Below are 20,887 nucleotides of genomic sequence, written 5' to 3'. Positions count from 1 at the left end.
AGTGAGGCCGACATTGACGTATTTATTGAAGATGGAGAAAAAAAGGGTTGTTATAGATGGACCAATTTACTCAACACCATTTACAGCCTCCTAAAATCGCAAACACATAACTCACTCTCTATAACAATGACAGCAAACAGAGGAGGAGAGGAAGGGTTTGCGAAGGGTAGTACCAGCACCAGCACCACCGCCATCATGACCAACGACCACCACAACCACCATCACCACCACCACCGTCACCATCACCACCGTCACCATCACCACCACCACCGTCACCATCACCACCGTCACCATCACCACCACCGTCACCCTCACACACATTACGATCCATTACAGCATAGCGGGGCGAGACGCGATAACAGGAAGAGTTGTGGCCCCGGCAGCGTCATGGCCTTTTCCTTATGGTCATGTTTTCTGGATGAAGCTCGAGATCTGTCACTACTTATTGGAGAAAATATATCTTGACGGAGAGGGGGAAGGGGAGAGTCTCGCCTGATAAATAGGTGCACAATGAAACGGAGGTGAGCACTGAGGCCACGCGCAGCTATAGCATTCCCCAATCTTCACCTTTAACTACTAAAAAGAAGCGGGAAGTGGGGATAGATTTCAAGAAAGGAGTAAAGAATAGTATCAATAGAAGGAAAAACGAGAAGTGGGAATAGATCTCAAGAAGGGAGTGAAGAAAATAATGTTATACGTAAAAGATCAAACAAGTGAGCATCGGGACTGGTTGGGTAGCATTATAGTTAAGGCAGAGATGAGAATTTGTTAAGAATAGTATCAATAGAAGGGAAAACGGGAAGTGCATGGGAATAGATCTCAAGAAGGGAGTGAAGAAATATTACAGGTTAAAAAAAATGAAAATACAAGAGAAAGATCAAACTAGTGAGCATCGGGACTGGTTGAGTAGCATTATAGTTAAGGCAGAGATGAGGATTTGTTAAGAATAGCATCAATAGAAGGGAAAACGGGAAGTGCATGGGAATATATCTCAAGAAGGGAGTGAAGAAATATTACACGTACAAGAGAAAGATCAAACAAGTGAGCATCGGGACTGGTTGGGTAACAGTATATAGTTAAGGCAAAAAGGAGGATTTGTGACGTCTAGGGGTGAAATAGACGGACAGAGAAGGGGTCGCCGCTGTCGTGGTTAGGCAGTGTTGGGCAAGGATAAAGAAATAGTATACTTCATCCTTGGTGTGGGAAGAGGTGTATAAATGGAGCCACTTCTTGTATTGATGCCCAAAGTAGACAGATGAGTTTGAATCCTTGGCGGGTTAGGCAAGAGGAAGGTGTTGACGACCGAGATCAATGTTGGTAAGTGCATGGGCTATGTGTATGCCTACCTGTTTGTGTCTGACTGTATGTATGTATGTCTAAACTACCTTTCCGTCTATACCTAATTATAAGAGTACGAATGCTATGTATCTACTAATATATCTACCTTAATGTCAACTAAATTAGCTAAGTATAGGCTAAACTCTTGATACTCTCCTGCAGGCGCCTGTGACTGAGTTGAGCCATACAGACTGTCACCACGCGGGGCAGGTCTTACCAAGTCTTAACAGAGACGGATGTTTGCGCTGAAAAAAGTATCCGTCATGTGTTATGTCGATACAAGAATGTGCTTACTGATTGGAGGACAATTCCCTCTGTTTATGGTCAATCATTGCTTCTCCATATGCTAACGTCACGGCCGCTGACACCACCTCCATCACAGCAACAACGATAACAGCAGCAGCAGGAAAAACAGCAGCAAAAATAATGAAAGAATAAATAAAAAAAAAAAAAAAAACCACCAACTACAATAATAATATTAATAATAAGAATAAGAATAAGAAGAAGAAGAAGAAGAAGAAGAAGAAGAAGAAGAAGAAGAAGAAGAAGAAGAAGAAGAAGAAGAAGAAGAGCAACAACAACAACAACAACAACAACAGCAGCAGCAGCAGCAGCAGCAGCAATAAAAATAACAACAACAACAACAATAACGACAACAATATAATTTCAGACTAGCTTTATTAAGAATGATCTCTGGTATTTTCAGTATATATTAAAACAAAAAAAAAGTATTTGTCACAGCATAATGATTTAGAAGAGTTGGAAAAGGAGCAGGATCAAAAAAATCTGAGAAAGGAGGAGGAAAAGGATGAAGAAAAGGAAGAAAACTACGTGAGAGCGATGAAGAAGATGGAAGTTTAAACCCGGTATATAGCTGCGGGGTCGTTTCTTTAAGGCCCCTCTAAGCGAGAAAAAAAAAATCATCACTCACGCAAACCATTACGCAATATATATCAACGTATTTGTGATCAGTTTATGCATCATCTATTTTGGAGTTTTTTTATCATGGCAAAAATTTGGCCCGTCGCTGGCACACGGTAAAGCCACAAATTTGGCCCATCGCTGGTACTGGGTTTTAAGGGATACATGGATTCCAAACGCCAAACCACATCGCTTAGGAAAACAAACAAAAGACACAACTTATTCCGTTTTTCTCCTCGCTTTGGAGAACACCGCCGAAGAACCAATGAAGCCCTGACCCTACGAACAATAGCTCCTGGGGAGAGCGAGCTGAGGGTGGGCTGGGGAGGGCGTGAAATATGTATGGGTCGGGTAATCAGGAAGGAACATTGTGAGGCCCGGCGGCTAACACTTAACACCTGCATCAAGTATTCAGTCTAGCACCAGAATAGGGGCTGGACACGTGACACTTCGAAGGAAAACACTGATAACAACGACACCTAATTGTTAGCGTGAGTAGCCTGGCCGGAAAAAAATAATAATAAGTGAATAAATAAATTGAATGAACAAGAGCCGATAATGATGACGTAAACTGATTCATATCGCCATAAAAAAAGTAAATAAAAACCAAAAAAAGTCGATGTCCTGCCGATTTCGGGGCATAAAATGTGTTCTTGAGGTTACATTGTAGCACTCCACTCATATTTATTTTGTGCATATGATCGTATAAGTCTGGGTTTTATGAGTTGCTCTTCCATAACTAATAAAAGCAAGACCTCGTGTTTCCTTTCCGTATAGGCTACATGATGATAACTTAGCGTAACAGATGACTGGGTGTTAGTAAACCCAGACCCTTTCAGCTCTCACAACAAGCATTTCCAAAGGCCACAAAGGAGAGTAATCGGGTTCTCATGATTTTTTTTTCACGTTCATGATATACAGAAACCTTGTTAAGCTATCGATGGGGTCATAAAACTAAAAACTACCCATAGAAATACCCACAACTTATACGAGACTTCTCATATATGTGAATTTGTAGGCACCCAAAATATTTGAGGAGATGGACCTTATGAACAAATGGGTGAGCTGTGATTCCTTTGTCCATAGGAAGGGGAGAAAATGGTCCCCAGCTAATGTCTTCATGGGGGTGAGGGCGCGACTGATTGCTCGCCTCGCTTAAAAATGACGGCAGTAATTATTGTCCTGCACCTGGATAAACACACACACACACACAACAATATGATCATTATCCAGGGCTCCCTAGCTGTCAGAAGGGAAGAAAACGAAAGAAACGAAGCCTTATTCTATGCATGTACAGAGCAACAGAGGTAACAGTGGTGGTGGTGGCGCTGGCGATAGTGATGGTGCTGTTGGGGCTTCTTCATTATTGACAACCTCCTGGAAGAGCCTCGTACTTCAGGAGGGAGGTCGCCCCTTGTATAACGCAATTACACCGCCCGCATGACGTATCGCTCTTTCTTTCGCCCTCCGGCATTCACGTGGAAGAAGGGGCGGTCGGTTCCGAGGGCGATCATTCTACCGGCGTCACCCTGACCAATGGATGAGGCCACACGTCACGCCGCCGACCAATCAGAAGGCAGGGATCGTGTATACAAGTCCCGCGGTGCCGGTGCCAGTGCCAGGGGTCAATATCTGTGATGCCATGACTCTGTGTGACTGGCACGCTACCGCACGACGTCCCCCTTTTTGAGTTGTGGCGTGCCCCCCTCCTCCTCCTTTGCTCTTTACATCGTGCTGGCTTTCATCCGGCCATTCTGCATGTCGGAGAGTTTGATTGCTTGCATTAATGACCTCGTATCGACTTGCTACACTTGTCCATTGCAAGTTGGTGTCAGTAAACTGTATTAAACGATAGACTGAATACCCACTCACAAGTCTTACTGAGCTTAGTCTGATTGAAAAAAATAAGATAGCAAGAAATTATCATTCATATTGTCATTTTGGTATGCGGTGTCCAGGGTCAATATAATGATTATATTGTTATTAATATACATATACCGAAAAGCTGAGGAATATTGATGAAGTACATATCGATATCTCCACTAATACTTGTCTGTTTATACATTAACTGAGGAATGTCCTAACGCCTGGGATAACTGTGGGTGTTTTGTAAGGACCGAGACCCCAACCCCGGTGACTCAATAGCGGTCATCAGCAGACAAGAGAGCATCGACCGGCCGCCCAGAAGGCTCCTCGACCCGCGCCACACACTAATGTGCTCCACTTCGCCGCCGTCGTCTAAAAGGCTCCTGCAAGATAGATTCGTAGCCGTCTTGTGGAAGGGTCAGATTGCCTTGCACTCTTAGCGTACAATATTTCATGACGTTGTGGCGCTATGCCGGACGCTTGGCGGAAGACGAGCGTGGGTGAATATTTTACAAAGCTTCGCCCGCTTCTTGGTGCCAATACTTCAAGTCGTGGGTTTCAAGTCTCCATGCAGCCGACCATTTCTTTATATTAACGATTTATAATACTATGACTTAATTACCCTTCATCAAACTTGCCTGGGTTGTAAATCGAGTAATTGTGGTTCTAAATAATATGCAAAGGCTCAAAGATCGGCCTCCGTGACCCGCAGCGTTAAGTGGCGCTCGATTCGGCCATCCATCACGCGGCCGCTCCTGGACGCCGCATTGATTGTGGCTTTAGAAAGGACGTAATGGAAAGGGCACACCACCTCACGCGCGACGCCTGTCTGAAATATGCTCCGACCCCGCGCCTGGAGGAGGGCGGCCGGGGGTAAGGAGCTGCAGGAGGAGGCACGGGAGAAAGGGAGGGGACGGGGCACAGTGAACCAAGGAAGCAATAATAATTCCTTAATTAAGCTTACGTCGCGTATGTACACCTTTTGATATATTAGAGTCATGGGTCAGAGTAGTATAAAGGTTTTGAAATTGAATCCTCTTCATTCCGCATAGTAAATACTATATAGTGCAATCGCATGATATGGGTGCACTAATTTACTTGTATATAAGTATTAATAACAACAGCGGAGTACCTACTAGAAAACAATCCTGTATTGATGGGATGAAAGCATCTTCGTAAAAATGTATCAAGTATCAATTCTTTAGTGATGTGATGTAATGTTTATTGTGTAAATACGTAATGCTGTGGACGTAGGCTCATCATTCGAAACGGCAGCATGCAAGCGAGCGGCAACGGGAATAGTCTGAGTCTTGACCCATTGATACGCATCTTGGTGAGGCTCTCACCTCCGTCTTATCAATCACTGACTATGGGACTGGCAACGCCCTCCTTATATAACGCACAATTAATTAATCACCTCTGGTTTTACACACTTATTTCAGATGCTATGCTCCCACTGAATGCGAAAATATAACAAGATCAAATTACAACCCAAAGAAATATGGAAGCCAGCTTTTGATGCTTAACAACAAGACTGAAAATAATTAATGTAATATATATATATATATATATATATATATATATATATATATATATATATATATATATATATATATATATATATATATATATATATATATATATTAATTGAGGTCATTAGTACATCGAAAAATTGCCAGCCCATCATGCTTTCCCAACCATACCCCCGAGCTCCACACTTCCAACTTTCACGTTTCCAACAGTGCCAGTGCTGCCCTATACCTACATGGTGCAAGTTTTGAAAGTTCCCTTTGTTTCCTGATGTGAGCATTTTGTGCTACAGTTGAACTTGGCAAGCTACAACGTGTTCGCTGGTTCATGTGTAATGCAACTGCTTGGCTTGACTTTGTCCTTTGAGTTAGCTGGAAGTTATTGTTAGCCTTGGACATGGTGGCACTGAACTTTATATTTAGTTAGGTTAAAATATTCTGTGTGATGCAATAAACACTGCTTTATGACACCAGCTTTATGCCCAAACTTGACTTTATAATTAGTTATGTTTGAATATTAAATGAAATTCAATAAACATTACTTTATGGCACCAGCCAGAACCAAGGTATGGGAGGTCTATTTAGATTTTTTCTACCTTTGCAAAATTTAAACTTATCAAACAGGGAACATCAAAACAATGAAAATCAATCAGTTTTTGTTTTAATGATTAGTTCCCTTCATGGGATATTTCATCCTACCCTTAGGAGCAGTATGTAGTGTGTATCTTCCTTTAGTTTTTACTCTTCATTTTTTGTTAGATATAAATTAATAATCTGGTATAAAACTGGGTATCATTAAGTTACTCCTTTCCAAAATGACAAACTTTTAGTATTATATATTATCACAGTATTAATTACCAAATGTTACAATTATTCACTTGATTGACTTATAATATACAACACTGATTTGGTATTAAAAAAAAAAAAAAAAATCCCTTCAAAACAATTAGATTCAACCTAAGGATGCAAAAACTTTTTAATTTGAAAGCAAGGGAAAGAGGTATATTCCATCTCCCTTAAAAGGTAACTAGCCTACAAAACCCTCTTTAGGGAGTTAGATGAGAAGTACATAGCAGTGGATTGGTTATGTTCAGGGGGAGGGTCAGAGCGACAAGGCTATTATTGGCATCAATGCAGTATTCTTATGACAGGTAAGTCTAACTTGTAGCTGTGGGTAATACTTCAAAGACAACAAAGAGTACCGTTTCCACTATCATTACTATTCTTTAGGAAGGGGCTCCAAGCAGAGGCTCATTGGATGCCCCCTCCTGACTACATTACCAACTAGTTTTCCTCAGCTGAGTTGGTTTGGTGATGCTAACAAATGACAGACAAGGGAATGATTATCTGAGTGTTTGTATGGCAAATGAAATATACTGTGTCTTCTGGGGATAAATTCTAGGGCAAACATTTTAGGGAAAAAATTAAAGGGAAAAATTTTAGGGAAAAAATTCTGGAGATATATTCTAATGTAGCTTTAGCTAATTATTTCATTAAAATCATATTTTGTGGAAATGTAGTTGATCGTTCTTTGACTGATCCTGCTACGTGCCTACTATTAAAATCAATGCTTGTGGTAGACAAACCCTATTCCACCTTAATGAGGTGGCCTCCTTGGTACACCACAAGTCATTTTAGTCATCTTCTAATGGTGTACCTTGTTTTACTTTTATATGTGGTGGAACAGAAGGGGAGGGTGAGTACTCTGATACTTTCTTTTCATAATGTTTGTTTTTATTTTGTAATTAAACACTATATTTTCTCTGTTCAATAGACTGTGGAAGTGGTACTTTTGTTTATTGTTACCGTGTAAATATTTGTATTACTTTAATGGACAATGGCATTGGCGACTATGGTTTCCGACGACCTGATGCCCTGTGTCCCTACCTGAATGAGAACTGTGCTAACCCTGCCAGTGGCCCCTTGGTGGGGGAGGAGGAGAAGGAGGGAGAAGCTCCTGACTCCTTAGGGTGGGATGTGTAAATATGAAGAGATTGAATGAAAAATGCAAGAGGAGAGAAAGAATGGAAACATTCATGAAAGGAAAGGTAAACATGTTACCGTAGCTGTTGGTGACACTTGAAAAGATGTGGTGTGGGCAAGTGAACAGTAGGGGCATGAAAAGCAAAATGGAAAAGATGAGAGCTTGGGAGGAATTAGGGCAATGTGCAGTATTACAAATCAAATCCGAGAAGTTTCGGGTCCCTACAAAGGTCGGTTTAGGGGCCGTATTACAAGTCCAATCCAATAAGTTTCGGGTCCCTACATAGTTATTCATCCCAAACTCTGTAGGGACCCGAAACTTCTTGGATTGGACTTGTAGTACGGCCCCTAAACCAACCTTTGTCGGGACCCGAAACTTCTCGGGTTTGACTTGTATTACTGCCCAATGTCTGAAAACCTTTGGGAAATAAAGAAAAGTATTTGTGTGAGGAGATATCAATGTGAAGGATGGAGATGGGGAGAATAGTAGGGTGGTAGGGAAGTGGTGTATTAATGGAGTGGATGAGAATGGGCCATACCTTGTGGATATATGTGCAGAGAAGAGTCTGTTCCTGTCAAAAACCTTTCAGCACAATTTAATCCACAGGTATACATGAAAAAAGGGAATGAGAGGAGCTTGTTAGGGTAATGTAGCTATAGATAATTCAAGCAGGATGTATCAAACCTACAGAGAGTATGACTATTATAGTTCTGACCATTTTGTGGTAGTAGTAATAATAAGGTTGAGAGAAATGGGAGATATAAAGAAAATGGTAAGAAGATAAGTGAGAGGGAGGAACTACCAAGTGCGAGGTTGTGTGACAGTGGCTATGTGCAAGTATGTAGAAGGAAAGTGAAAGAAACTCTTGGAAAACCAGGAGTATGAATAGAACAAACTGGAGGGGGTGATCTGTTTGAAACTTTTAAGTGTCCAGTGGCTAGACCAACTGAGGAAGTATTTAGATAAAGGGTGTGTGGAAGAGGAAAGAGAGAGCATGCATAGTGGACAGATGAAAATAAAGAGATAAGGAGAAAAAGAGTTCCTACATGAAAACGTTACAGAGAAAACTGCCAGTAGAAATAAGATGAAAAGGAAAAGGAAAGGAATGACTAAAACTTATAAGGGAATAAGCTTACTAAAGTGTGCCAGAAAAAGTGTGGGGAAGGCTTTTAAATGACAGGATAATGAAAATAACAGATAAAAGTGCAGACAATAAACAAAGGAATTTACAAAAAGAAAGGGGATATGTGGATCAAATTGTGGCATTGAAAACTGAAGATAAAAGTCCCTAGAAAAGTATATTGCTGTTTGCTATATAGGTCTTGTGAACTTGAGGGTAAAAACACGTGTAGGAAGTGCGGGCCTTCAACACATGGAGCTGTTTGAACCACTACGCCATCATGCCTCCCTGACCTACCCCAGCACAACACTTGATAGCGGGAGGAGGGCGATGACTGGCAAAAATTATCTAAATAACACAAATACAACCAAACAGTGTTACTTCAAAACTCACCGGCGGCCTCATGATGTCCGCCCTGCCTCGCCCCGCCCCGCCGTGGGTTGACAGCTGATTCTGTTTGACATTTGACAGCTGCATTGCGCACGTCAGCTGATTTCTATAGCCCTACCTAAGAAGCGATACAAAGCGTTACAGGTCAAAGAAGAAGACCAGAAAACCAAATACTAAGCGCCAGTTTCAGAGTCCAACACAGTGACTTTGTAATCGCCCGAACAAAATACTACAGTCTTCTACACTTCATTATGGTTCGGTGTCCGCTACAACGTCAGATAGCCTACACAGATTTCCCGTACGGTGCGCTGCCTTAATTTCCTAACTTAAATCTGAACATAAAATAGTATACAAGGAATTTTAGAAGTCTGGTATTTGTTTGGAGGCTTCTTGACCCATCATAAGGAACTGTGAAAGCGGCGGACTGGTCGTGCACTACCTGTGTGTGCGACTGTTCATAAGGCATGCAGCTGCAGAGCGCTTAGTGTGTGTGTGTGTGTGTGTGTGTGTGTGTGTAAAGACAGTGGAGCCTGCCAAGGTGAGAATAACAGCATAACACAAACCTTCCACGTGACAGCTGGCGCAGGCACTACTTCCTTGCCCTCCGTCAGTCCCAGGAACACTTTCACGGGCCACGGGGTTACTACCGTTGATGTCGTCGAACTCCAGCACGTAGTTTATAATTGACAGCTGATTATGTTTGATATTTGGCTGTTGCATTGCGCACCTCAAGTGACTTCTATAATCTTGCTAAAAACTAAATACTAAATTTTTATGAAATGTCCTAAACGAGAACAAAATGTATAATATTAAGTAATTTCGTCCCACTTTTCTGTTTTATTTACCTAAATTTATTTATTATTATTTTCTAGACATGCCCTGCAAAGGAACGATATACAAGCTGATGTCGATGATGATGATGATGGTGATGATGATGATGATGTGACACTGAAGGATACAAAAATAAATAGGAGCAGGCATAATAGCAATTGTTGATAAATTAACTTCATAAAAGTTGCTCATTTTCGCTTATTCGTGCCTGTGTCACACCGGGTTGATCCAAATTATAACTATTTCGTCATGATCAGTCGGTGAGGAGACAGACGTTGCCGAGGTCAGGCACGTGGGGTATGGCATTGCGCAGGTCGTCCACGGTGCAACAGTAGGTGTAGCCATACGCCAGGTCGGTCACTTCGAAGTCGATCCAAGTCAAAGATGAGCACAGGTCAGAGCAGAGCGTGGCGGGGGCGGCTGTGAGATGTGGGTTGTTCACGCCCACCACGGCAGCGGCGCAGTTGGTGGACTGGTCGTGCACTACCTGTGTGTGCGTACGGCAGAGCGCTTAGTGTGTATGTGTGGGTGTGTATGTGTGTGTGTGTGTGTAAAGACAGTGGAGCCTGCCAAGGTGAGAGTAACAGCATAACACAAACCTTCCACGTGACAGCTGGCGCAGGCACTACTTCCTTGCCCTCCGTCAGTCCCAGGAACACTTTCACGGGGTTACCATTGATGTCGTCGAGCTCCAGCACGTCCCAACCCCCGCTGTACACCACCAGGTCCCTCCCCTTCTTCTCAGCCAGATCCCGAGTGGCATATTCCAAGTACTGTTGGGAGGACGAATGCAGCAGTGAGGGCAAAGTGGTAGAGCCAAGGACTATAGAATTCTAGAGGACTTGGGAAGAGCCGCGAGTGATAGCCAGTCTGCTTTCGGCACGGCCAACACCCACCTTCCAGTTGCCGTTGTTGAAGGCCTGCCACTGCGGCACGGCATTGATGTAGTAGTAGGTGGCATCCTGGTTTGGCACTATCACGAAGTCGGCGTCAGGAGACATGTGGCCCCTGGCGAAGTAGAGCTGACTGTCGGGGTCAATGATTGTGTTGGCAAGGTCCTGCAGGAGAGAGAGAGAGAGAGAGAGAGAGAGAGAGAGAGAGAGAGAGAGAGAGAGAGAGAGAGAGAGAGAGAGAGAGAGAGAGAGAGCGCATGAACTGGAGGCGGGGTCACTGGAACAGAAATCTCAACTATACAGGTTTAGTCGCTTTTCCGAGTGATTTCCATCAGTTCCATAATTTTCTAAAGTGGTTATGAGCGATTGAAAGTGCATGCTTACACACACACACACACACACACACACACACACACACACACACACACCGCTCCGGTAGCTCAGTCGGTAGAGCGCTGAGCTGGAGCAAGGGGATGGGGTATCCAGAGACCGACAATGACCACTTACTCACGTCGTGAGGAATTACACACACACACACACACACACACACTTAACAACAGTGATCCACACACGCCAGCATGCTAACGCGAATACCTCATCACCAAGAAGACTGATCATGAGTTCGAGCTGGGAAGCCTGCGTGTACACGGTGCTCATGGACACGCTGAAGAACCCTGTGGAGGACTTGAAGGATGGCCTCGACGTTTCTATGTCCTTGGCGGCGATGCTGGCGCCGTGGAGGACATTCCTGGTGTAGAGAGTTGTCTCGGAGACAGGATCGAAGCACACCTCAATGATCTGCCCGAGAGTATGAGAATCATGAGAAGAGGGTGAATATGTTTGCGAGATGTTTCTCGAGCGTCTAGTATGTGATGCCTGTAGGTAATACAACATTACGAGGCATCCACAGTAATAAAGAAAATAAACTGCATCATTCTCAGAGATATCCAAACTAAGAGTTGTTTACTAGAGCCGAAAATGCTCTAGAAAGGCGAAACCTCTCAACCAATCTGGGGGACAAGCCACAGTCCACACAACACTCACCTTTTTTGCACACCCACACAGTTCGCACAGCACTCACCGCTTTGACATAGCTGAGAGTAGTAAACTCGAAGCCAATGACGTGCAGATCCCCGACGCCGGAGGAGCCGCAGGTTCCAAGGTTTCGTATAATTGATTCCTCTACATCATCGTCACAGCCCAAGCTCGCCATGTCCCACTCCTGGCCGGGCATTGCATCCCACAGATGTAAGGGTCCTAATGTTAGCATTTATTAACTGTGGATGAGTTGCACACACATGCACGTATTGCTGTCTCCAATAATTATTATACAAACAAAAGGGAGGGCGCACGAACCTATCCACCTATCTTTGAGGTAAACGTTTAACATGACTTACTCTGAAATGCCTATCACGCCCCATGACTTCCTCGAGAGTCAAAGCAGCTCGGCACCAGCACGGATACTTACGGAGCCAGCGACTTCAAGCAGGCCACTGTTGAGGCAGCGACCTTGCGCCTCCACCTGTCCAATATTCGTCAGGACATTGCCAGGGCACGCAAGAGTCACCGTTTCCCCTTCCGCCACCCTGCCAGTGACCCAAACAGCAATAGAAAAGTGCTTACTTGTGTAATTTAGATCACTCACTAGCACGATCAATATTGTTCCAAGGCATCTTCCACCGACCTTACTATCCTGTTCTCTCCCTCCAGCACTGGAAGCACTAAGTCGTAATTGCTGGCGAGGATGAGCGGCTGGTACTGAGGGAAGTCACTGTCCTTGTCCCACACGCAATCCACGCCTTGACGGGGCACCAGGAAGTAAAACGTTCGTGTTGTGGATTATTATTTTTTATTCTCTCTCTCTCTCTCTCTCTCTCTCTCTCTCTCTCTCTCTCTCTCTCTCTCTCTCTCTCTCTCTCTCTCTCTCTCTTCCTTACAATATGCAGGCGTGGTGAGAAGGGCGACCAGTAGAATGGCCTGGGTGAATTTTCGTCCGGTATCCATAGCGTCTGTCTTTTCTTGGGTGCACAATCTTTCTCTGACTATCTTTAGCTGAGACTCCCTCTTATAGTGTGTGCTGCCTTCCACCTCCTTAACACCCCCCTGCCTCCTCCTCTGTCGCCCGTGTTCTTATCTCTCTTCCCGTTCCTTTCCCAAACTATCACATTCTCATTTTCCTTCTCCTTTTTCTCATAAACGCAGCCTTCCTTTCTGGAAACAATCAGTCCACCAAAAAGGGCTCTCCCAAGTGCAGATTCCATGGCAGTCCACATGGTATAAACAGATACACACCTCCCCGTAAAATAAGTACTTTCCATTCAAAGAGTAACCACACATCGAAATGAAGCTCAGAACAAAGCGAACCACACACACACACACACACACACACACACACACTAGATGCCTGTAGGTGGTTGATGTATTGATTATAAAGTCTTCGCTACTTGCACATTACTATTTGTTAGTGTTCAGTGACAGGATTGTATCAAACTTAAACAAACACACATAATGGGTAACTCCATTTCTGCGGTTAACATGATGTTTATTGAGGGATACGACGTCAAATATGTGCAAACTGCCCCCTTGGAACAATCTACTCTGGTCGTGGTAATGTTATACACATGGTCCCAAAAGTCGTGTAGAGAGTCTTACGACTATCATAAATTAACTTCATAAAAGTTGCTCATATTCGCTTATTCGTGCCTGTGTCACACCGGGTTGATCCAAATTATAACTATTTCGTCATGATCAGTCGGTGAGGAGACAGACGTTGCCGAGGTCAGGCACGTGGGGTATGGCATTGCGCAGGTCGTCCACGGTGCAACAGTAGGTGTAGCCATGCGCCAGGTCGGTCACTTCGAAGTCGATCCAAGTCAAAGATGAGCACAGGTCAGAGCAGAGCGTGGCGGGGGCGGCTGTGAGATGTGGGTTGTTCACGCCCACCACGGCAGCGGCGCAGTTGGTGGACTGGTCGTGCACTACCTGTGTGTGCGTACGGCAGAGCGCTTAGTGTGTATGTGTGGGTGTGGGTGTGTATGTGTGTGTGTGTGTGTGTGTGTGTGTGTAAAGACAGTGGAGCCTGCCAAGGTGAGAGTAACAGCATAACACAAACCTTCCACGTGACAGCTGGCGCAGGCACTACTTCCTTGCCCTCCGTCAGTCCCAGGAACACTTTCACAGGGTTACCATTGATGTCGTCGAGCTCCAGCACGTCCCAACCCCCGCTGTACACCACCAGGTCCCTCCCCTTCTTCTCAGCCAGATCCCGAGTGGCATATTCCAAGTACTGTTGGGAGGACGAATGCAGCAGTGAGGGCAAAGTGGTAGAGCCAAGGACTATTGAATTCTAGAGGACTTGGGAAGAGCCGCGAGTGATAGCCAGTCTGCTTTCGGCACGGCCAACACCCACCTTCCAGTTGCCGTTGTTGAAGGCCTGCCACTGCGGCGCGGCATTGATGTAGTAGTAGGTGGCATCCTGGTTTGGCACTATCACGAAGTCGGCGTCAGGAGACATGTGGCCCCTGGCGAAGTAGAGCTGACTGCCGGGGTCAATGATTGTGTTGGCAAGGTCCTGCAGGAGAGAGAGAGAGAGAGAGAGAGAGAGAGAGAGAGAGAGAGAGAGAGAGAGAGAGAGAGAGAGAGAGAGAGAGAGAGAGAGAGAGAGAGAGAGAGAGAGAGAGAGAGAGAGAGAGAGGTTTAATCGCTTTTCCTAGCAATTTCCAGCAATTCCAAAGTTTTCTAAAGTGGTTATGAGCGATTGAAAGTGCATGCTTACACACACACACACACACACACACTAGCAAAGCTCCACACACGCCAGCATGCCAACGCGAATACCTCATCGCCAAGAAGACTGATCATGAGTTCGAGCTGGGAAGCCTGCGTGTACACGGTGTTCATAGACACGCTGAAGAACCCTGTGGAGGACTTGAAGGATGGCCTCGACGTTTCTATGTCCTTGGCGGCGATGCTGGCGCCGTGGAGAACATTCCTGGTGTAGAGAGTTGTCTCGGAGGCAGGATCGAAGCACACCTCAATGATCTGCCCGAGAGTATGAGGATCATGAGAAGAGGGTGAATATGTGTGTGTCTGTGTGTGAGATGTTTCTCGAGCGTCTAGTATGTGACGCCTGTAGGTAATACAACATTACGAGGCATCCACAGTAATAAAGAAAATAAACTGCATCATTCTCAGAGATATCCAAACTAAGAGTTTTTTGCTAGAGCCGAAAATGCCCTAGAAAAGCGAAACCTCTCAACCAATCTGGGGGACAAGCCACAGTTCACACAACACTCACCTTTTTTGCACACCCACACAGTTCGCACAGCACTCACCGCTTTGACATAGCTGAGGGTAGTAAACTCGAAGCCAATGACGTGCAGATCCCCGACGCCGGAGGAGCCGCAGGTTCCAAGGTTTCGTATAATTGATTCCTCTACATCATCGTCACAGCCCAAGCTCGCCATGTCCCACTCCTGGCCGGGCATTGCATCCCACAGATGTAAGGGTCCTCATGTTAGCATTTATTAACTGTGGATGAGTTGCACACACATGCACGTATTGCTGCCTCCAATAATTATTATACAAACAAAAGGGAGGACGCACGAACCTATCCACCTATCTTTGAGGTAAACGTTTAACATGACTTACTCTGAAATGCCTATCACGCCCCATGACTTCCTCGAGAGTCAAAGCAGCTCGGCACCAGCACGGATACTTACGGAGCCAGCGACTTCAAGCAGGCCACTGTCGAGGCAGCGGCCTTGCGCCTCCACCTGTCCAATATTCGTCAGGACATTGCCAGGGCACGCAAGAGTCACCGTTTCCCCTTCCGCCACCCTGCCAGTGACCCAAACAGCAATAGAAAAGTGCTTACTTGTGTAATTTTGATCAGTCACTAGCACGATCAATATTGTTCCAAGGCATCTTCCACCGACCTTACTATCCTGTTCTCTCCCTCCAGCACTGGAAGCACTAAGTCGTAATTGCTGGCGAGGATGAGCGGCTGGTACTGAGGGAAGTCACTGTCCTTGTCCCACACGCAATCCACGCCTTGACGGGCACCAGGAAGTAAAATGCTCATGTTGTGGATTATTAATGTTTTAGTTATTCTCCCTGTCTCTATCTATCTATCTATCTATCTATCTATCTCTTCCTTACAGTATGCAGGCGTGGTGAGAAGGGCGACCAGAAGAATGGCCTGGCCGAGTTTTCGTCGGATATCCATAGCCTCTGTCTTTTCCTGTACAATCTTTCTCCGACCATATGTCGCTGAGACTTCATCTTATAGTGTGTGTAGCCTCCCACCTCCTTAATCCCCCCTGCCTCCTCCTCCTCTGTCGTCCGTATCCTTATCTCTCTTCCCGTTCCTTTGAGGCCTAATAGCTATCACATTCTCCTTTCCCTTCTCCTCTTCCTCATTAACGCAGCCTTCCTTCCTGGAAACTAACAATCCACCAAAAAAAGATTCTCCCAAGTGCAGATTCCACTTGCTAAAAGTAATTCCCCAGTCGGCAGTCCACATGGTATAAACAGATACACACCTTCCCGTAAAAATAAATACTTTCCATTCAAGGAGTAACCATACATCGAAATGAAGCTCAAAACAAAGGGAACCACTCACACACACACACACACACACACACACACACACACACACACACACACACACACACACACACACACACACTAGATCCCTGTAGGTGGTTGATGTATTGGTTATAAAGTCCAAGCTATTTTCACATTACTATTTCTTAGTGTTCAATGACAGGGTTGTAACAAACTTCAACAAACACACATAATGGGTAACTCCACTTCTGTGGTTTATACAATTTTTGTTGAAGGATACGGCGTCGGATAAGTGCAAACTGCTCCATTAGAACAGTCTACTCTGGTCGTGGGAATGGTTACAATGGTTCCAAAAGTCGTGTAGAGAGTCTTAAGACGGTCATCAAATCTGAAGGCTTTATTTTTTTTCCGTGATCCAGTGGTTAGAGTGCCTAACTACGAATCTGCGGGCCTGGGTTGGAATCCCGGCCTAATATACCGTGCAGTCGGTGCGCATTCCACCCAGCTGTTCATCCTTCCTTTCGGGATGGTCGATGAATGGGTAGCCTTCCTGGGGCACCTGGGGAGGGTAAACTGTGGTGAGCCAGATTTTGCACTGGCCCGTGTCCTGCTTTAAGGGTTCTTTCCCACCACAGGCTCAAGGGCCAATGGTACGGAGATGAGCACCGCCTCCACGCGCAGCTAATAGCGAATTCTCCCAACTTTTCCTTTACATTTATTTTAAAGCACGGGAGAGAGAGAGAGAGAGAGAGAGAGAGAGAGAGAGAGAGAGAGAGAGAGAGAGAGGGGGGGGGGTGAAGGGGGAGCGAAACTGTCAGTCATATGTGAAAATCCAGCTGTCAGGCAAACTTTCCCATATATCATGTCCACGTGAGCATGATAAGCACAGCAGGATAGACAATAGTCATGGAAAGTGGGGGGGGGGAGGGGGAGTGAAGGTTAGAGGCTTAAAAACGAAATATCTGGGGAACTTTGATGAGTTAAGATCCATGGTATGTTGATATATTTCCATTTGATTATTCAGTTTCGGTTGAGTCGCTCTTTCAACCTTTAAAAATAATCTGAGAGTAACACCGAGATCATAGTTGTTATATATGTGTCGTCGACTGAGTAATTATATTAGGTGGAATCAATAAACAGACTTGAATTTAATGCTTTGTGTTACCTTGTGAAATGAACAAGAGCTGGGAACATTTGCACCGTAGATAAACAATGTCTGCATTAACTGTTATTCATAAAGCGCACTTTTCAGTGTTTTTTTTTTTTTTTCAATTAAACTCGTGGCTATTAATATTCTGTGCAGTCGAAGTCTACAAAGGTGGATCTCAATTATCGTGAGAACTGCCACATTGTTATCGTGTGTTTATGGTGAGTGTGTGTAGTTTTGAGCTGGAGTGTGTCACGTGCTCTAGTGTTATACCTACCAATGGAATGTATCGAAGTTTACAATAAAATATTTTCTTGAACTGAGAGAGAGAGAGAGAGAGAGAGAGAGAGAGAGAGAGAGAGAGAGAGAGAGAGAGAGAGAGAGAGAGAGAACAATACACACTTATATCTGTTGGACCCTTGTAGGTGATATTAATTAAGCTATTAAAGATAAGGTTACCGAACAGAAAGATTGTATTTACTGACGCCGAGTGCAATGTCATCTGACCACATCTAGATCGACAACCAAGGTCTGTAAAAAAAAAAAAATCAACAGAGCACAATAAACCACTATGCCCAGCTTTTATAGGTTATGAGAAAGCATTTGACTCGGTTCAGATTTCAGGAGCAAGTGCAGGCACTAGGGAGGTAAGGCGTAGATTCAACGTAACATAAATGTGTTAGGAAGACAGCGCTGTAATCACTGAATTCCACGTGAAAAACGAGAACATTTGAATAAAGGTGACACAACAGTTCTTCTATTGGATGAATCAAGATAGACTAGAATTAAACTTTAACAACCCACAATATTTAATACATGTCTTAATTAATAAATTCGAGAAAAAAAAACAAGAAAAGAATGATAAGTGTGAAGTGTGAAGAGGAGAAAAGAAGGTGATGTTTGAGTAATAAACATATAACAAATAAAAAGAGTGAGAGAAAAACAGCAGAGAGTCAGAGAGGACTACGCAGATCTAGGACAAAGAATTATAGTGCACACCCAGCCCACGGAAAAGAGATTAAGAGTATAGTTTAAACATAGGATGGAGCACTTTTTGATAAACGCAGTAATATCATGAATAGCTACTAACATGCAATCTCCCTAATGAGGAATGTGCAGAGTATCGTGCATTCTGTATCAGTTTATCCTGCCAGTCGTAACATACGGTTCAGAAACTATATTGTTGCCTCACAAAAGATCTGCTAGAGAAGGCTATGATAAGTGCGCAAAAAGAAATGTAGATAAAAATGCTCGATAATTTGAAAAGCCAGAAAGTGGAGACAGGGTGACGGAGCCGCGTCCAGGACGACGCGTCAGCGCTGGGTGGCCTGAGACTAACCACATGCTGTCCAGAAGACCACCTAGCAACTCGGACTCTAAATTCTAGGATAAAAAATGAGCTCCGGGAGGGAAGTATGAGCCAATGCAAGATGGCGCCACTATAAACACTTGCCTGCGCCACAACGGGCTGGGGCCAACCATCAGGCCCTATCATGAAGCCTATCGGCGCTATAGGCGAAAACGTAAAAAAAAAAAAAAAAAATCATGAGTAAGGGAACAGGAAAATGTGGGATATAATGGCGATTAAAAAGTCGCCCCGCAGAAAATCCAAAGAGAAGCTTATGATAAGAGCTCAAAGAGGACTGGAGAGAAAAAAATGCAATCAAGCATCATGGACCAGAAAAGAAGAAAATACTGAAGATGTTATATTGAAGATTAGGAATGAAAAATGAATTGGTCATGTCATGCGGAAGCCAGAGCAGAGAAAACCCGATGGATATATAAAATTAAAGCATCTGATTGAATAGGATAGCATCAGAGATTGTTGGGGGACGTTAGGAAAGGCCTTAGTCTTTTTTTTTTCTTTTTAAATCACAGCCTATAGCGCCGGTAGGCTTTCTTCAGGTCCGTTATGGCGCAGGCAATTTTTTATAGTGGCGCCAGTGCTGCCCCCCCGCCCAGCACCCCCCCCCCACCGGAACTCATTTCTTAATCACTTAGACGGTTTCTTCAAGAGTCCGGGTTGATGAGTGGTCTTCAGGACAGATGTGGGTAGTGATCTATGTGAATGGAAGGAATGACAGATGATTCAAATTCCGTAGCATAGTGAAAGACGGATGTGATATTGGAATGTAGGAAGTATGACATGAGCTTGCTGGAGATGGTGCAAGTAATAGACAGAAATGGTAGGCTTTGCTAAATAAATGAAGTGGTTGAAAGTAGGGGCAGGATAGTGTTGCTATTGGGACTGTGTGTGTGGGAGGAAAGACTACTACTATAGGCCTAAGCTTTAACATCTTGAGACCTGAAAGAACTGAAAAGGTGACTGCAGAGGGGAAAGATTTCATGAAGAGAATGTCCCTGAATGTGGCAAGCAAGGTACGTTGATAATGTTATATACTGACAGGCGGAATTGTTTTTCACTACAGGAGTTTTCAATATAAAAGGTGAACGAGTCACCTGCAGATTCAGGTTGAAGGTCAAGATCAAGGTATCTCGATCTATGAAGCTTGCACGTGATACAACGGTCACTGGTACAACATGGTGAAATAGCTATCTCCTTTTGACAAGCATCACGGGAAAACCATCATTGCTACGTGTAACTAAGGTATAATAGAGATCTCTGTGTAGATATCCAGTATAATCGAATATAGAGGTAGAAAAAAATCCCTATATCGTCATAAAGGATAAAGCAAGTACGTACAATTTATCATATATATCTTTTCATACTAGCTTCTTTTATATAATCTACACTAATGGAAGCTCAGATACACCGGTAAGGTAGAGATATATATGTAAAAAGAAATAGTGTGAATACATAACAAAGAATGAAGAGCAAGTATTTAAAATGAGGTGAATAAGTCAGAGAGGGTGAACCTTCTCCTTTGTTGTATTACTTGCAACAATAAACTATCAATCAATCAATCAATCAATTGTAAAGTATAAAAAAATAGTGAACATATACGAGACGGTGGCTATATAGTAATTACACAATACTACAGGGTGAATATATATACCAAAACAGGGTGAATAGTAAATATATATAAAAAAGTTAGGGAGAACATATAAAAGAATATCAATGGTAAATATACACAAAATAGCGCGAATATAGCAAAAAGAAGATTAATCGTAAATATACACAAAATAGGGATAAATACATCGATAAAAGGCTAAACAGTAAATAAATAAATCAGGCTGCATATATTAAAAAGCAGACTAATAGTAAATACCCACAAAATAAGGTGAACATAGCAAAAAGAGGATGAATCGTAAATAGGGATAAATACATTGATGAAAATT

General features: G+C 43.8%; 2 protein-coding genes across 12 annotated transcripts in view; both read right to left on the bottom strand.

The window, feature by feature from the left end:
* The window catches only part of LOC127001650 (photoreceptor-specific nuclear receptor-like), a 29,101-nt gene extending 19,107 nt beyond the window's left edge, over nucleotides 1–9,994 (bottom strand). The window contains exons 1-2 of one of the 2 annotated variants that reach the window (XM_050866619.1): nucleotides 9,859–9,994; nucleotides 9,712–9,810 (exon numbers count right to left, since the gene is read on the bottom strand). In XM_050866619.1, coding sequence (XP_050722576.1) covers nucleotides 9,712–9,810; nucleotides 9,859–9,868 — 109 coding nt within the window. In that variant the 5' untranslated portion in view covers nucleotides 9,869–9,994. Of the gene's footprint in view, nucleotides 1–9,711 lie in introns of both variants that reach the window. The other variant, XM_050866613.1, reaches the window with a different exon arrangement.
* LOC127001660 (uncharacterized) lies at nucleotides 8,056–16,170 on the bottom strand. Of its 10 annotated transcripts, none has more exons than XM_050866712.1 (8): nucleotides 12,810–13,615; nucleotides 12,557–12,671; nucleotides 12,341–12,458; nucleotides 11,954–12,094; nucleotides 11,467–11,670; nucleotides 10,876–11,037; nucleotides 10,579–10,752; nucleotides 8,056–9,587 (listed from the first exon to the last, which is right to left on the bottom strand). In XM_050866712.1, the coding sequence occupies exons 1-8, from the start codon at nucleotides 12,874–12,876 to the stop codon at nucleotides 9,462–9,464; spliced, it is 1,107 nt and encodes a 368-aa protein (XP_050722669.1). In that variant the 5' UTR covers nucleotides 12,877–13,615; the 3' UTR covers nucleotides 8,056–9,461. The 10 variants fall into 10 exon arrangements, with proteins under 10 accessions (XP_050722669.1, XP_050722659.1, XP_050722641.1 ...); XM_050866702.1 differs by lacking the exons at nucleotides 8,056–9,587; nucleotides 10,579–10,752; nucleotides 10,876–11,037; ... (3 more) ...; nucleotides 12,557–12,671; nucleotides 12,810–13,615 and adding exons at nucleotides 10,123–10,466; nucleotides 13,985–14,158; nucleotides 14,282–14,443; ... (3 more) ...; nucleotides 15,810–15,924; nucleotides 16,033–16,170; XM_050866684.1 differs by lacking the exons at nucleotides 8,056–9,587; nucleotides 10,876–11,037; nucleotides 11,467–11,670; ... (2 more) ...; nucleotides 12,557–12,671; nucleotides 12,810–13,615 and adding exons at nucleotides 10,123–10,466; nucleotides 14,282–14,443; nucleotides 14,710–14,913; ... (2 more) ...; nucleotides 15,810–15,924; nucleotides 16,033–16,170.
* Between the last annotated feature and the right edge of the window lie 4,717 nt (nucleotides 16,171–20,887).

Source organism: Eriocheir sinensis, chromosome 2 (genome assembly GCF_024679095.1).
Source record: "Eriocheir sinensis breed Jianghai 21 chromosome 2, ASM2467909v1, whole genome shotgun sequence".
Lineage (NCBI taxonomy): Eukaryota > Metazoa > Arthropoda > Malacostraca > Decapoda > Varunidae > Eriocheir > Eriocheir sinensis.
Note: the sequence above shows the minus strand (reverse complement) of the source record. Positions and strands in the feature narration are given on the sequence as shown.